The sequence below is a fragment of the Eptesicus fuscus genome, chromosome 19, assembly GCF_027574615.1.
Source record: "Eptesicus fuscus isolate TK198812 chromosome 19, DD_ASM_mEF_20220401, whole genome shotgun sequence".
In the NCBI taxonomy this organism is placed as follows: domain Eukaryota; kingdom Metazoa; phylum Chordata; class Mammalia; order Chiroptera; family Vespertilionidae; genus Eptesicus; species Eptesicus fuscus.
Window position 1 is genome coordinate 4248275 of NC_072491.1, and position 16502 is coordinate 4264776.

At 51.1% G+C, this 16502-nt stretch overlaps 1 protein-coding gene across 1 annotated transcript in view; it reads left to right on the forward strand.

Moving 5' to 3' along the window:
- Positions 1-11198, forward strand: part of KCNQ3 (potassium voltage-gated channel subfamily Q member 3) — a 160340-nt gene extending 149142 nt beyond the window's left edge. The window contains exons 10-15 of the mRNA XM_028136320.2: positions 4373-4575; positions 5433-5535; positions 6300-6431; positions 7977-8075; positions 8801-8885; positions 10506-11198. Of these exons, the coding sequence (XP_027992121.2) occupies positions 4373-4575; positions 5433-5535; positions 6300-6431; positions 7977-8075; positions 8801-8885; positions 10506-11198 (1315 nt within the window). The remainder of the gene's footprint in view (positions 1-4372; positions 4576-5432; positions 5536-6299; positions 6432-7976; positions 8076-8800; positions 8886-10505) is intronic.
- Positions 11199-16502: the final 5304 nt, after the last annotated feature.

Here is a 16502-nt window from a genome sequence, read left to right on the forward strand (position 1 = left end):
CACAGCCTGAGTCCTGCACTGGAATTCTGAGTGGAGAAAGGCAGAGATGGGTTTTGAGTTTCAGGGGTGCACTTTGCCTTGCACGTGACGATCCTTTGGGCATCTCAGATTTCAGGCAACACAATTTAGAAGTAAGCTGATCGCCCACTTTTGCTGGAGGGAGAATTCCGTAAGCCTCTTAGATGTAATGGCGTGAGTTTCGACTTGTGCCCGCAGCCTCCGGGTTCCTAATGCTGATGAAATCACATCTTCTCAGCCATCCTCTCTGAACAACGGGGCATTAAGTGATCGTAGCCGCAGCCGTTCAGACTGTTAGAGGTTGCAATGAACCGTGTAAATGCCAAACCAGCGAATCCTAAACTCAGCAGATAGAGCCCAGAGAGGCCTCTCATTAGCTTTCCGATAGTCAGCACTTCCGAGGGGTTTCCTGGCAGGACAGAGTGGCTGCCGATGCTTTTGTTTTGCTTAGTTTAATTGGAATTAAGTCTGCATAGACTTACCTCCTGCCGAGGTCAAGTTCAGTGACGATGGGGAGTATTTGAGTCTAGTGTGAAGAAGTACTGTAAAATAATAGAATATTGAATACCAATTGTAATAGAGAAATAAACAATTAAAAGGAGGGCTGTAAAAATGATAGAGAACTCCCAAGAACTCATTTCAGTTCATTAAAAAACAAGGGCGCACACAACTATTTTTGTGGCCCAGGAAATGGTACCCATCCTTTTCACACATCATTAACCTTCCTAGGCTGATGTGGGAAGAGGATTGTTATCGGAGATAACGGTGACAGCCAGCGTTTCTGGAAGGCGCTGGCATCCCAGACAGTGGCTGGGCGCTCAGCACGCCTTGCTCACTTAACCCTTAGTCAGCCGTGTGCAGCGAGGGCTGAGTGTCGCCACTGCGCGTGAGAGGAAGCGGGGACCCGAGAGAATGAGTCCAGTGTCCTAGGGCACACCCTTCCAGGACAGGGCCACCCGGGCTGCTGTTGCCCCAAAGCCCGTGGTTTTCGCTGCTGCCCTGCCCATCGGGGTGTGCTGAGCAGGCCCAGGTGCCGGGTTCGGAGATAACAAGGCAGCGTCTCTGCTTTGCTGGGACCACACAGTTCAGCGGGCGGGCAGCTGTGGGAACGCGCCATCTCCACGCGGTATGTCAGACTGTGACAGAGGGAAACAGCGTGTCTGTGCGGCAGAGGCGGGGGCGTAATTTCCAGGGGGGACGCTCAGGCAGTCTTAAAGGGGATGAGGATGAGGGCAGCTGAGAAGGCAAGAAAGGGCACGACAAGCTGTGGACCTGAATGTGGCCAGCTGTGCAGGAGGAGACGGGACAGGCGAGGGGCTTGACGGACATAGAAGGACAGACCCTCAAGACACATGCGCAGGGGCCGAGAAGAAGAGGGCCTGAGAAGTGACGGGGCCACAGCCCCCCTTTCCCACACTCATAAGTAGGGAAGTGTTCCACGTGGATGCAGCCCGTTTCCTGCCTTGACAGGTCATTCTCTGTCCTGTTGGCCATTCGTCCAGTTCCGGCGAGGAAAGCAGGTTCGGAAGCTGGAACTCCAGGTCAGGGAAACTGCATTTCTCTGAACCAGCCCGGGCAGGGCATCGGGGGGCAGTGCTGGTGAGAGAGCGGGCCGGAGGGAGTGGGGTAGCAGAGCTTCCGCCATCCGTTCCCTCGTGTATTTGTGTGATCTCCGGGCCAGGCGGAAGGCAAGAAACCTGGCAGATGTTATTCTCTGTGATGCTCCCCAGACGCCTGCGAAGCAGGTGTTGTTAGACTCCCTTAGCCCGCGAGGACTTGGTGCGCAGAGAGCATAGGGCACCTGCTCCGTTGGGGGAGATAGGGGTGATCCAGCCTCCTCTGCAGCCCCAGCACCCATGACCTCCTTGCCACGCCCACCACAAAGATGTCAGCAGCTGGCACCAAGCACATGGCTGTCATAACCAGACACACTCTTTAGAAATGCTAATTATCTCAGTCCCATGCAGAGCTGATTCATTTGCTCACGCATTTATTCCACCAGTGCACCTACTATGTGTCAAGCCCTATGTGGGAGAGGGAGAGGAAGCACTGAGCTGAGTGTATTGGTGTGTGAAAACATGCAGTGTGGCTTCTCTCTGCTGTGTACCACACAGAAAGGACTTCATTCCACATGCCCACTAGGGCTAGAGCTGCAGGATCAGAAATAGAAGGCACAAAAGGAAAAAAAAAAGAAATAGAAGGAACCAAATAATGTCTAGAGCACCTACTATGTGCCAGGCTCTATGCCAGATCCTTGACCCACATCATCTCATAGCAATCAGGTGAAGTGGGAATGCTTCTCTCTACTTTAAAGATGTGGTAACTGAGCTCACAGATGGGCCCAAGGTCACAGAAGTGCCCAAGGTCATCCGGATGGTGAAGGGTAGAGCTGGACTTCAAGTCAAGGTGCAGCTGGGTGTGCACCAGGGCAGCTTTACGTTTACTGGTGTTTTGTTTTGTGTGTGTGCCAACAACACTCTGGGCCTAGGAGGAAGCCCAGGGTCCCTTTCTCAGAATAACAGTGTTTAATCCACAAGTAAAATGCATGCAATTATAAAAGAAACTGATTACAGTGAACCCTTGAATAATATCAGTGCTGACCCCCACAGTCAAAAATCCACCTATACCTTTTGACTCCTCAGAAATGTAACCACAGTTGTCCCTGGTATCCACGGGGATTGGTTCCAGGGTTCCCACGGTTACCAAAATCCATGCATGGCCAAGTCCCTTATATAAATGGCAAAGATCAGTGCCTACAGTTGGCCCATCATGTCTGTGGATTCCCACATGCAGATCAAAACTGTTTTAATCCTCAGTTGGGTGACTCCGAGGATGTGAAACTGGGGGACACAGAGGGCCAACCTGTATATTCTTTTCTTTTTTTTTTTTACATTTTTATGGATTTTAGAGAGGAAGGGAAAGGGAGAGAGAGAGAGAGAGAGAGAAACATCAAGGATGAGAGAGAATCATTGATTGGCTGCCTCCTGCGCACCCGCTACTGGGGATTGAGCCTGCAACCCGGGCCTGTGCCCTGACCGGGAATAGAACTATAACCTCCTAGTTCATAGGTTGAAGCTCAGCCACTGAGCCACGCCAGCTGGGCTGTGTTACCTATAATAAAAGCATAATATGCTAATTAGACCATATGTCCGGAAGCCGGGGCCACAAGGGAAGCCTGGGTCCCTGGTCCCGGAGGGAAGCCGGTGCTGGCAGCCAGGGGAAGGAAGGCCTACTCTTGCATGAATTTCATGCATCGGGCCTCTAGTTCTTTTCTTAAAAATCCACTCTAAGTGAACCTGCAGTGAAACCCAGATATTCAAGGGTCAACACTATATTGAAACACAATCACCAAAATATTGAAACATTTGAGATGTGGTCATGTTTGTGCTTCTCTCTGACAAATCTGATGGTGAGATCTGGTGGCCGGTTGGACATACCCATAACTTTGAAGCTGTGGTAAGCACAGCAGTCCCTGGAGATGACAGATACAAAACGATCGTGATTTCTGATGTGAGAAGTCACACATGTGACTGGGGCATTCAGGATATTACTGGGGCTCATTACCTACTGTTGTAATAGAAGGACATGCTACATTTCAGTTACATGATAGACAGTTAAGGAGCAGTGCCTTCCCCATTCATGATCATGGGCGCCCCCTAAATTCCATACATGGGAGGGTGCCTGCTTTATGCAATTTATGTTACTTGCTTCTGCTCAATGAACATTTGACCAGCCTTTTCATATGTAAGTCGCTGAATGGCCACCACGGAGTGGTACAAAGGAAGTTCCTGATGCCCAGGAGATGGGGGTGGAGAAAGGGTGAGGGAAGGAAGTTTTGCTGCATATGACTGCGAGCTAGCATTTTACTTTATTTTTAATATATATTTTTATTGATTGCAGAAAGGAAGGGAGAGGGAGAGAAAGAGAGAGAAACATCAATGATGAGAGAGAATCATTGATCGGCTGCCTCCTGCACACCTCCTACAGGGATCGAGCACACAACCTGGGCATGTGCCCTGACTGGGAATCACACCGTGACATCTTAGTTCACAGGTTGATGCTCAACCACTGAGCCACACCGACCCGGCTAGTGTTTTACATTTATATGTAAGCATAGGAGGACACTGAAGTTCGGAGGAGCTCAGGCGCATGCCCAAGGTGTAGCTAGTCCACTGCGGAGCTGGGATCTGCACCCAGCCCTGCCCAGGCCCAGCACCTCCTTCCGCTTTAGCCCTGAGCGCGCCCGTCCCATTCAGGCGCGGAGGAGAATGTGCGAGTCTTTATGGAGAGGGTCGGGAAGTACGAAAAGCCTGCACTCAAGGAGGAAAATTGTTCACTTTTGCTTATTTTGTAGCCAAAAGCTGGGTCTCTTGGATCGGGTTCGCCTTTCTAATCCTCGCGGTAGCAATACTAAAGGAAAGCTATTTACCCCTCTGAATGTAGATGCCATAGAAGAAAGTCCTTCTAAAGAGCCAAAGCCTGTTGGCTTAAACAATAAAGAGCGTTTCCGCACCGCCTTCCGCATGAAAGCCTACGCTTTCTGGCAGAGCTCCGAAGGTAAGGCCTGTCCTCACCCTGCCCGAGACCCTTCCTCCCTCCCTCCCTTCTTCCCTCCCTTCCTACCTCCATCCCTCCCTCTCTCTCCCCCCCTCCCTCTCTCCCTCCCTCCTTCCCTCCCTCCACCTCTCCCCCACCTTGAAGGACTCTCCAGTCACAAAGTAGCCCGTTCCCTGCCTCCCTCAACCCACTGCTCACTGCCCCCTCTTTACGTCCCTGGGCTGGAGGCATCTATGACTCATCCCCACAGCTCGCAGGGCAGGGGCACCCAGGTGGCTGTTCCTGGGCCATAATCACCACACTCACCGGCGCAGACGCGGCTGGGAGCTTGGGGACCCGTCACCATGGTCCCTTGGGTGGCAATGATGAGTGCATTGCCATGGAGCCGACCCGAAAGATGAAGAGGGGCCGGGTGCAGAGCGATCCGCAGCCCTGGAGGCCTCAGCACCCCCAGGGTGGGAAGAGGTGTCAGGGAGCACCCCTCAAGGGTGTAGGAACAACATCTCGGTGTTCTCTTTCACTTAGGAAAGAGGAGAAGTAGGGCTCAGAGAGGGACCTCCCCCAAGGCCACAGGCCGAGGACTTGAAAGAGCAGGAATGTGAACGAATGCCCACCTGTGCGCCCTTTGCTGCCACCCTGGGAACTCGAACTCACATCCTGAACTGCAGGCACCCGTGGCTCAGACTTCTGGGTAATAGGCGGGGATGCTCAGAAAGGCTGCGTGACCTCACAACTGGAGGACCCTGCGGGGTTCCCGGAAGTGGGAACAAAGACCCTGGAGGCTGAGCTTGGAAGGCTGTGGCGGAAGGAGCCTCTCCAGGTGCTGGCCGCCGTTGACATACGTGTCTCCCTCCCAGATGCCGGTACAGGCGATCCCATGGCCGAAGACAGGGACTACGGGAACGACTTCCTCATCGAAGACATGATCCCCACCCTGAAGGCCGTCATCCGAGCCGTCAGGTGAGGCCCCACCTCCCTGCCCGTGGCCTCCCCAGGCCCCAGCTCTATCCCAGGACAGGGCTTTGGGGAGGTGGGGGGTAGGCCCCGGAGTAACCCCGGAGGCAGATGCAGATGATGTCCATACTCTACAGGGGATGCTTCCCAATGACTAATGATTGTACATCAGCACGTCATCCTGGTTTCCGGGAAGATGGAGGTGAGGGCTTGGCATCTATGAGTCCTAGATGTCCCCCTTTACTAAGAGCCTGAGAAAACTTGGGGAACAGAAGCTAGTTTCTCTTTTGGAGGAGCTTACAAGCCAAAGGGTTAAAAAGGCGACTCAGGAAGAGGTGTCAGCTGTGTGACACGGGCCTTGTCAGCATCCACAGCTGGTCTGAGGAAAGCTCCGAGGCTGTTAGCGGTGGCCCCGGGAAAGTGCCCGAGCTCTCGGCCACGGTCTCACCTTCCAGAAAGTGGTCCATCAGCAGATTGTTCATGAAACACTTAGCTCAGTGCCTGTGACGAAGACTCGGGAAATGTCCGCTCGCAGTGTCACTCTGATGTTCTTAGTATGCAAATGATTGAAGGGAGGCGCCAAGGCGGCGGGGTTCTACCAGCCTAGTCTGTGTGGCTCGAAAGGCTGGATCCGGGACCCGAATCGGAACGTCTCCCCATCAAGTCCTTTTCTCTTTGGTTCTGTTCTCCTCCACTGCCCCCGAGTTTGCTCGTCTCGAGTTACAGTTTCTCTACCAATGACGCACACACGTCTCTACTTCTCCTTACAGAATTTTACAATTCCGTCTCTATAAAAAGAAATTCAAGGAGACTCTGAGGCCTTATGACGTGAAGGATGTGATTGAGCAGTATTCCGCAGGGCACCTCGACATGCTCTCCAGGATCAAGTACCTTCAGACCAGGTAAGACAGTCGCACGTGGGAGGACGGTGCTCTCCTGACCACTAAGGAGCCAAAGCCAGGTGCACCTCAGAGCGGAGGGTGCAAGGCCTTCAGAAAGAATCCAAAGTGCGGAGAGAAACTTTAGGAACAAATACGTCCATCAAGCATTGTGGATGTCAGAGCCAACCAGCTCCAGGTCAAGCAGGCTGGGAGGAAGCTCTGTGACATTGACAAGGCCAAGGTCAACCCCCTGATGGGGCCTCATGGCAAGAAAGCATATGTCCGACTGGCCTCCGACTGGGATGCTTTGGATGTTGCCAACCAAATTGGAATCGTCGAAACCCAGTCCAGCTGGCTAATTCTAAATATAAATTTTTCACCGTGTTGAAAAAATGTGCATCAGATGTCAATTCTAATAGCAAAAATATGGAAGCAGCAACGATGCCCAACTAATTGCCACCATTTTTGTTGACCACCTGGGTGCTCTGCCTTTATGTGTCTAATTCCCTATCACCCTGTAGAGCATTAAAGACGCCATTTCACCAGTGAGCAAACCAGAGGGCAAAGGACCTGCCCAAACTTACCCAGCCAGGAGGTGGCAAAGCTGGAGAGCTCAGTCCAGGGGTGACTGGTTACCAGCTCCTAGTCTAACAGCCGCACCTCCTCAGTCACAACATAACGACCAAGAAAAGAATGTAGCCCGGCCTTCGTGGCTCAGTGGTTGAGCACCAACCTAAGAACTGGGAGGTCACAGTTTGATTCCAGGTCAGGGCACATGCCTGGATTGCGGGCTTGATCCCCAGTGTGGGGCCTGCAGGAGGCAGTGGATCAATGATTCTGCCATCATTGATGTTTCTCTCTCTCTCTCACCTCCCTTCCTCTCTGAAATTAATAAAAATATGTATACTTAAAAAAAAAGGAAAGAAGAGTACCTGCTCTCATTCGAGTTATGTAGCCATCAAATGGCATTTGCAGGATATACATCACGCGGTGAAAAAATTATATGGCCTTTGAATATACTAATAGCCATAATATGATTACTAATGCACTCAGACCTAGACATGCACACTTACACATGTACACATGTATGAATATGCATGTGGTTATATTTAGACATATGACTTTATCCTCTGATGGCCAGAGATGCCTCCCAGCAGCAGAGACCCAGAGAGCCAAGCACAGAGCCTGGGCTGTGGCAGGAAAGGCCGCCTACCCGGATGAGCTGAAGGCCAGCTAGGCCTGCGGGGCACACGGCATTTCCGCTGAGAATTCAGGAGACGCCACCCTCACCTTGTCTCCGTGGGTTGGCTGCCTCTCTCTCCCCTGGGATGGGGAAGGTGCCCTCGACACCAATGGACCAAAAAAAGATAATCTATTGAGATGATACATTCTCTCTTTTTCTTTCTCTCTGCCTTCCTTTCTCTCTCTCTCTCCCTCCCCCTCTCTCTTTTCCCTTTAATTCTATATTCCACTCCCACACCTGACAGGAGGGATTAGAATGAGTTGCCTTCCTCTCTGCCCATGTAGCCTTGTCACTTAATCCCCTCACGGTGTGTTCTCTTCCAGAATAGATTTGATCTTCACCCCCGGACCGCCATCGACTCCCAAGCATAAGAAGTCTCAGAAAGGGGCAGCGTTCACCTACCCGTCCCAGCAGTCTCCCAGGTGGGGTCTGTGCACAGTGACGGACAGGCTGTGGGCGCCACTGCCCGTGGGGTGTCCCCGCCCCCGAGTCTCAGTGGTGGCTTTCTGGTCGGGTGAGGTTGCCAGTCCCCCGAAAAAAATGGAGAGTTTGAGGGCTATACTGATTTGTGGCCATTTGAAAGGTTTCTGTGCGAAACCCTGACCTCCCCTCTCTATGCAGACCACGTGGGTGACACATTGTTTTATGGCTGTTGAAAGTGAAAAGCATGGTTTCTTTTATGAAATAAGAGGTTTTATTGGAGCCAGTAGAATGCTTCATAGTAGCAGAACGCGGCACCCATTCACTCCCACCCCCACCCGCGTCATCTTTGATGCCATTTTCTAGATTTAGCATGTTTTCCATTCTTAATAAGATGGAACGGGTGAAATGCTGACCTCACGGTATAGAATTTCAGAGGTTAGACCCCCTCCCCGCGCCCCACCATGCACACTCGGGGGAGCTCCCAACCAGCAGCCTGAGACGGAAGCCCAAGGACGGTCATTTCAGGGAAGCAAACACTGGGCACAGTCAGGAGCTGGAACCCCTTCCCTGGCCCACATGCGCCTCCGGGATTGAGTGGCCTTTTCCGGCTGCACAGGGTGCGCGTGGGAGTCACGGCTCCCGGGACCATGGCCCGCCGAGCTGAAGCGACTTGCAAAGCAAAACCAGGGCTGACAGTCTGACAGGCCCGTTGGCTCTTTCCTAGGAACGAACCCTACGTGGCCCGAGCGTCCACCTCAGAAATGGAAGACCAAAGCATGATGGGGAAGTTTGTGAAAGTCGAAAGACAGGTAGGTCTTTCCTTTTCTGAACCAAAAATGCAGCGTATACAGTTGAGTTCAAATGTCACTTTCGTGAGTATCTACCATTCCAAAAAGGACGTGGAAATGCAATCCCGGATTCCACGGTTGCTGGCTGGGTGATCACGTGCACATTAATGAATTGTCCTGAGCCTCAGTGGCCTCATCGCAAAAGGGGGATCCTAATCCTTCCTAAGCTTGCTGTGAAAACGAAATGAATTGATGCATGTGAATTACCTGGAGCCGGAGTGCGTGTACAGAAAGCACTTAGCCAGTGGGAGCTATCATTGCCAGTGCTTCAGTGTTCCCTTAAGAAATGTTCGTTTCCCTGCCCCCAGCCCCTAGATCCTTAAGGTCACCCTGGATAAATGGCACTGTCAGTTGCTATTAGGATTTCTGTCCCTCCTTTTATTTTATTCATAATTCAAACTTGGATCGGTGCAGGAGAGGCGAGAGAAAAGCTCAGCGATTCTTCTTTTTTGGCCTAAAAAGAATATCATTTTTCATTTCTAAATTTTAATTTATACTTTAAAAAAATCGCAGCCCGTCCACTTACCAGCTCTGTGACTTTTGACAAGTTACTTCATCTGCTAGTGCCTCTGTGTCCTGGCCTGCAGAATAAGAGCGCTACTTCCTAGGGCTGTGAAAATTAAATGAGGTCGCATCTTGAAAGTGCAATAAGCAGAGTCAGATAGTAACTGCCATGTGAGTGTTAGTGACTGCGACGCTTGGATGCCATCTCAGCCATTACCCAGTGCTGTGCTTTGCATCCTCATCGGATGGAGGGGATGGTATACCTGCCCACAGTGCTTGCTTGGTGAGTATGACTTGTCAGGGAGAGAAGGTCTCACACACACATACATGCACACACACACACGTGTGCACACATATATGCACACTCACATGCATGCAAACACACATATTCACATGCACACACTCACATGCACATACACTCACGCATATATACATGCACATGTGCACACAGGCAGGCATGCACACGTGCCGCACGCACACCTGCATATGCACTCACAGAGATTAAATAAATCCCAATTCGGTAGGTAGGAGCAGACCCAGCTTATCTCTGTAGCTCCCACTGGGCCCAAGGCCCCCAGGCAGGACCTCCAGTTCTATGAAGCTCAATCCTTGCTCATCACCGCCCGCATCTGTGGGGCTTACCTCACCTCGTAGGAGCAGCAAACACTAACGATCCACATGCTTCCGTCTAAGGCAGTGGTCGGCAAACTTTGGTTCGAGAGCCACAGTTTGCCGCTCTGTTGACTAATGAGTTTGCCGACCACTGGTCTAAGGGAACGTTTGCAAATCAAGGACTCCCGCTCCTCAACCCACACGGCCGGCAGCCCGGCCCCTTCTCCCCCCAGGGGACAGGGAAGGCCTGGAGCGCCTGTCCTCGCATCTCCGCCTCCAGCCTTTGCTCAGGCTGCCTAGGGTCTGTCTAGACTTGCCCCACTGCGTGCGGGGGCTGGAAATGAGGAGGCCGTCAGCGTCAGGACTGGCAGGGTCCCTCTTCCTTTCCGATAAGTAAGTGCGGCCATAGCTTCTCTGACAGGTGACAGGCCCGGGAACGCAGTGACCCCGCTCCTTGTGTTCCAGGTGCAGGACATGGGGAGGAAACTGGACTTCCTGGTGGACATGCACATGCAGCACATGGAGCGGCTGCAGGCGCACGTCCCCGACTATGACCCGGCCCAGGCGGAGGAGAGAGGGGACCCCCGGGATTCGGAAATGAAAACCATCCTTTGCAACTATTCCGAGATGGGGCCCCCGGACCCCTCCTTCAGCTTCCAGCAGGTGCCCATCAACAAAGTCGGCCCCTATCGGTTCTTTGCCCACGACCCAGTGAGCCTGCCCCGCGGGGGACCCAGATCTGGCAGGGTTCCCGCGACCCTTTCCTCCTCCACCGCGGAGTATATGGAGAGGCCCACTGTCCTGCCCATCTTGACGCTTTTCCCGTCCCCCACCGACCCGCACGGCCCCCGCGCGGACCGGGTCTCCCCCCGGCAGAGACGCAGTTTCACGCGGGACAGCGACACCCCCCTGTCCCTGATGTCGGTGGACCACGAGGAGCTGGAACGGTCTCCCAGTGGCTTCAGCATCTCCCAAGACAGAGACGATGTGTTTGGCCCGGGCGGGGGCTCGAGCTGGATGCGGGAGAAGCGGTACCTGGCCGAGGGCGAGACAGACACGGACACGGACCCCTTCACGCCCAGCAGCTCCATGCCTCTGTCCTCCACGGGGGACGGGATCTCGGATTCCATATGGACCCCATCCACCAAGCCCGTGTAAAGGGGTCCTGGCTGACTCCTTGTAACGTCCACAGACTCTGTATAGCTCACTTGCTCTCACGCCTGACACTCACCAGTGCGGTCACCAGTGGCCGCATCCAATGCCTGCATGTGCGTGATGGCCCCCCGCAGGGGCCGGCCATGGCCTGTCCTCCATGCCACCACCGTGAAGCCGCTTCCTTTCAGCATGGTCTGCATGTCCTTGCACTAGCGCAGTGGTCCCACTACCCTCCTCGTGGACGCACGCTCACCGGCTCTTCTCCTTTTTGCTGGCCATCGGACCAGTACCAGTGCCGGGAGAGGTCGCCCACGAGCTCTGCTCTTCATCTGTCTGTCTGGATGGCTGGTTTGGGTTTGAGTTTGGGTTTGGTAAGCAGGGAGGTCGTTTAAGTTCTTTTCTCTGGTCAGCACCCCTTTCTGTAAAACACGCCCGTGGGCTTTCGGCTGTGTTACAGAGCCAGCCGATAGGGTTCTCACGTGCCAACGAGGTTGCCTCCTGAGGTCAGATGTCAGGAAAGGAGCGAGATATTTCCACATCTACAAAGCCAAGAAGCTTCCAAATTATTTTAGTAAGGCCGAGCCTTCTAACAGCCCCCCACGGGACCTCGCTTGGTCTGCCATTGTCTGGTGTCACGCCTCGATCTCCTCTGTAAAATGTGGTGGTTGTCCCAGGGTAGCGTTTCGGATGAGTTAGGAGTTGGCGGGGAGAAAGCACACATTTGAAAAGTTCCCAATTCCTGTAGCCAAAGATGGTGACGTTGATCAGAAGTGGGGTGCCCCTCTGCACAGCAGCTAAGTTCAGTGCCTTCAAAATGAGGTTCCCACTCACTCTCCCCAAGAGAACACTCATCTCCAGTGGAAACCGGAGTCAAAGGGCACACGGACTGTCTGGCCCACATCTCTTTGTAAAACTGCGAAACCTTTGGCTCAGGTCCAGTGACATGCCCGGGGCCACTCGGTTGTCCCTGGAGAGCTGGACCCAGAGCCCCGTCCGCTGACTCGCTCTGTTCCCTGGGCTCCTCTGGCCGTACCCCTCTGCCCTTCATGCAGCGGGACCCAGAATTGTGCCAAGACACCTGTACTCTGTGTCGTGTGCAGAGCACTTACCACACAGTTTACCAGGAGGAGGGGGTTGTCTGCTCTGCTCTGATTTGCCAAATATGCTTCCTGATGCGTTGTATTGGGATCCAGAAAAAAAAAAAAAATAGTACAAGCAAGCTACTTGTAATGGTAATATGCAGATGGGCAGTATTTCCAGAACCACCCCTTTTCACTCCTGCAGATTTTTCAAACCACTCCCACCCAGGAGACAGCGGAGGTTGTCAGCCCCCCGCCTGCAGAGCGCTGCTCCCCTGTATGCGTCTCACCATTAATCACAGGCCTAATAAGCTTACGAGGCTGTGGCCTCTTATGGGATGCCGCTGCTCTCTGAAACACTGTGATGGAAAAGGTTTCTGTGAGGTTTGGGCTGAAGTAGCTAAATGACGGTTCTGCAGTATTACTGCCTCACCCTTTTCGCACATCTCAGCACTGGTTGAGGATGGTCACCATGGAGACCATCAAGATGATTGAAATGGCGTAAACAAATGTCTGCATGTGAGTGCCACTGATGTCCTCCCTCACAGTCTTGTCAAGAGCCATCAGAGCCATGGCAGACATCTGGTTGACGCTGTCATCGTTACCCAACGCAGCGGTCTTACATCCTGCGGGAGAGAGGAGCTATCTCCTCCCAGTTTGGTTTCTGTGATAATGCAGGGCTGTTGCCTGACTTGAGGAATTTACAACCAAAGCCTGGAGTCCCTGGCCAAGGGCAGGCATGGTGACAGGTAGAAAGGGCGTTTTACATGAAGAGTGCTCTGAATGGGTGGGTGTTGACCTTGAAGTCTGAGGTGGGAAATACACAAGAATGATCACACACATCGGATATGAAACCCCTTCCCAGATGGTTTGCCTTTGACCTTGCAGCAATCTGAAGGGCAAAGGGCATGGATCATTGGGTCCTCTTCTCGGCTCCCCTCAACATGCCTGGCAGTGCCATTGGAGTTGACGCAGGAAACCCTAAGCCCCTTCCTTAGGGCTTGGTTCTTGATTCCGACCTCCTGGGATCTCTCACCAGAAACGATGGAGCCACTTACCATCTAACATGTTACTGTGTTCTTTTTTTATGTATGAGTTATTTGAAACAAACAAAACAAAAATGGAGAATGAATCGAACAACCTATCTAGGCACCAATTGTTTTCCCTAACTTATTAATATTCTTGAAGAACCTGCTAAGCTTAGTATCTTACAAATAGATCCATTTTCCAGGAACTCTGAGTTCTCAGCTGGAAGAGTGGGACTTCTCATCCTCAAGCTAACAAAAAATTGCCATGGGCCCAAGGTTAGAGGACGGCCTTCGGGTCTTTTAATAGCTTACAGCGGGTGGAGCTTGTATTAGTTCCCAAACCGCTGGCGGCCAGGCCAGCTCCCCTGCCGGCTCCTAAGGCCAGGGTGGCAGGGACTGGGTTTGTGCTCCTCACCACCGGGTCTCCTACATGGGTATGTTGCCATTATCAGTGCAGATAAAGACCAAATACATTTTTCATGAATGAATAAAGGAAAGACTCTTAAGAGCTATTCTTTCCCATCTAAAAAAAAAAAAAAAAAAAAAGAAAAATTATCTGGAATATTTTGCTTTGCTATCCTCTGAAAAGCAAACCAAACCTGCTCAAGTTGGCTGCCCCTAGGCAATATCACCAACATGGCTGGCGTTGATGAAGCAGAAATTCAAGGTCTAGAATTGAGCATAAGTTACAGGGAGAAAGCGTGTGCTTCCACAATGATCGTTGTGTCAAAGAACAGGATGATGGGATAATCGGCAGCATTGGTTGCTAATATGAAGGTTATGCTATTTCAGGTACTCCCGTGGTTCTGAAGCTCGCCCAGGAAATTGCAGTTTGGGCAGAATCCCATGAAATAGTGACCAATTAATTCCATTATGAAAAGTAGGAATGATTTTCCCAAGTGAAACTATGACCTCATTTACATATTCCATCTCTGTGTTTCACAATATGACACATGAGAATGTTAAGAGGTAATGCTTTAGCAGGATCAAAATGAATGAGAGGAATCTACTTTCTCAGCATCAGGTGAAAGGGGATGTCATTGGGCTGAGAAGAAAGTACTTGATACCAAGTGTGAGTTCTGACTATCAAATACCAGCACACGAGGAAACACAAAAATATTTTTTGTTAATTGTGAGAGAAAGAAACAACAAAACCCACACCGAATTGAAAAGGTTCTATTCACTAACTGCTTTTTCTGGGAACTGAGCTTAGATTTATTAGACATGACATTGATATTATGAAACTCTGGTTTTCATAAAAAAAGAAAACTATCTAGAAAACCCCAAGGTATACTATAGTTCAAAATTTGCTAATTAATTGACAGTGGTGCATTATGCCTTGCCTATTTTGTGCCAGGCAGTTCCTGGACACTGTAAATTGGAAGAATAATTACTTGTAGGAAATCCTAACATAACAGGATCTACTCAATTTGCCAAGACCATTCTCATAATTTGATGCCACTGTAATGACTGTAATAAAAACATTTATTAATTTACAAGATTTATTAAGCTGTCTGCTGGGCTCTAGGCAATGCACTTGAAATTCAAAACTACGAAAACCACAGTTCCTGCCATCAACAAGCTAGGAACTTGGTGGCCTCAAATATTGGAAGTCCCTTCAAAGTATGTGTACCACCAATGGCAAGTCTCTGACTTCGTCCCTGATGACCACTCTATACAGACAGGAATGTTTCCTAGCTTGGAGTCACTGGGAGAGTGAACATGGAAGAAACTGAGAGCAAAAATTCTGCATCAAAACAGTAATGACCCCATCAACCCAGAGAAGGCTGAATGGATTGGGGACTTGGAGTTTGGGTTCAATGCTTTGGACTTTACAGTTCCAGATAAGCATACATGAAGAAGGTTCTAGAGTACCTTGGCGGGCTGTAGGGGGTACAGGTTTCTCCTCTCTCAATCCCTACGAGGATTGAGTTCTGGCAAGTCACTCAGCTACTTTAATTTAATTGTGTTGACCAAGAGAAGCATATGGTACAGGCCCAAGACACAGCATCCGTTACAAGAGAAAGGTAGGACTACCTGTGGGGTCTGCTGATCAGATTCTTCAGGGGCAAGAGAAGAAGTTTATCCAGAGCGCCGAGCAGCGGACTGCACTTGGGAAAGTGCTGCCAAGCACACGCCAGGTTTCCCCAAGAAGATACCACGTGGCTGGTCTTTGTTTTCCATGAATATGCTTCCGAGGCATCTAGAACCAAGTCCTCTTAGCCTCCACGTAACACGTAAGCTTCAGGGGAAAATAAGTTAAAATGAGCTCTAGATACAAATGACCTGAGTGTGACTTATCATGAAGCAGTCAAAAGCTTAGCCCAGTGCTTAGGAATATATTTGTCTCCTCTTGGACTTGTCAAACGAACAAAAGTTTGATGCCGAAGAGTAAGGAAAAGTGAGCATGTTCTTTTTCAATGTTCCATTCTCCTCTGCCCGCAAGACGGAGGCCAGGGAAGGGGAAGCTGACCCTAAGCTCTTTTTATGAGTTGCCATCGATGTAATAATTTTCTCTCTTGACTTCATGCAATCCTCGTTGCAGCCCATGGGGCAGGTGTGTGGTCTCCGTCCTATAGATGAGGAAACTGAAGTAGACGGGGAAATACCTTGCCAGATGTCACTCATTATAAGAGTAGATCTGGGACCGTAATCAAAACCCATGTACCTCCAAAGCTCATTCTCCCCCAGCCAGATCTCGCCCTGTGGTTCTCCACACCTCGCCTTCCTCTGCCCGGTCAGCTTTCTAGTAAAATGACCACAGACCCATTGCTTCCCTGGAGAAAAGAGAGGTTCCTGTGTTGGTTGCTCCACTTGGGTATTCAGCGGGTCCTGCCTGTTCCTTTGAGCTGTCAGTGGCAGAAAATAATGCCACATAAATCATTCCTCTGGTTCGCGTTGGAATCCATCCGCTCTTAGAGTTTGGGGTGGCTGCAGGTAATCCCCTGAGCACCCCTTGTTCTCCGTCCCCAAGGATCTCCTGTCACTGTTTTAACCAAACAAGGTCAACTGTCCCTCCTGACTCAGCTCTTCTGTGTCTAGACTGTACCTTTATGTCAGGTCTTTGAAAACCTGCAGAAACAGGTGAATCTTCAGAAACAGCGCTTCTCTTTCTTGATGGGAAAAGATGAAGGTTCCCAGTAGAAGCCAGCCTGGTCTGGGAGTGGGGCCTTCTTTCCCCTCTGCGTACTTCTCCAGGG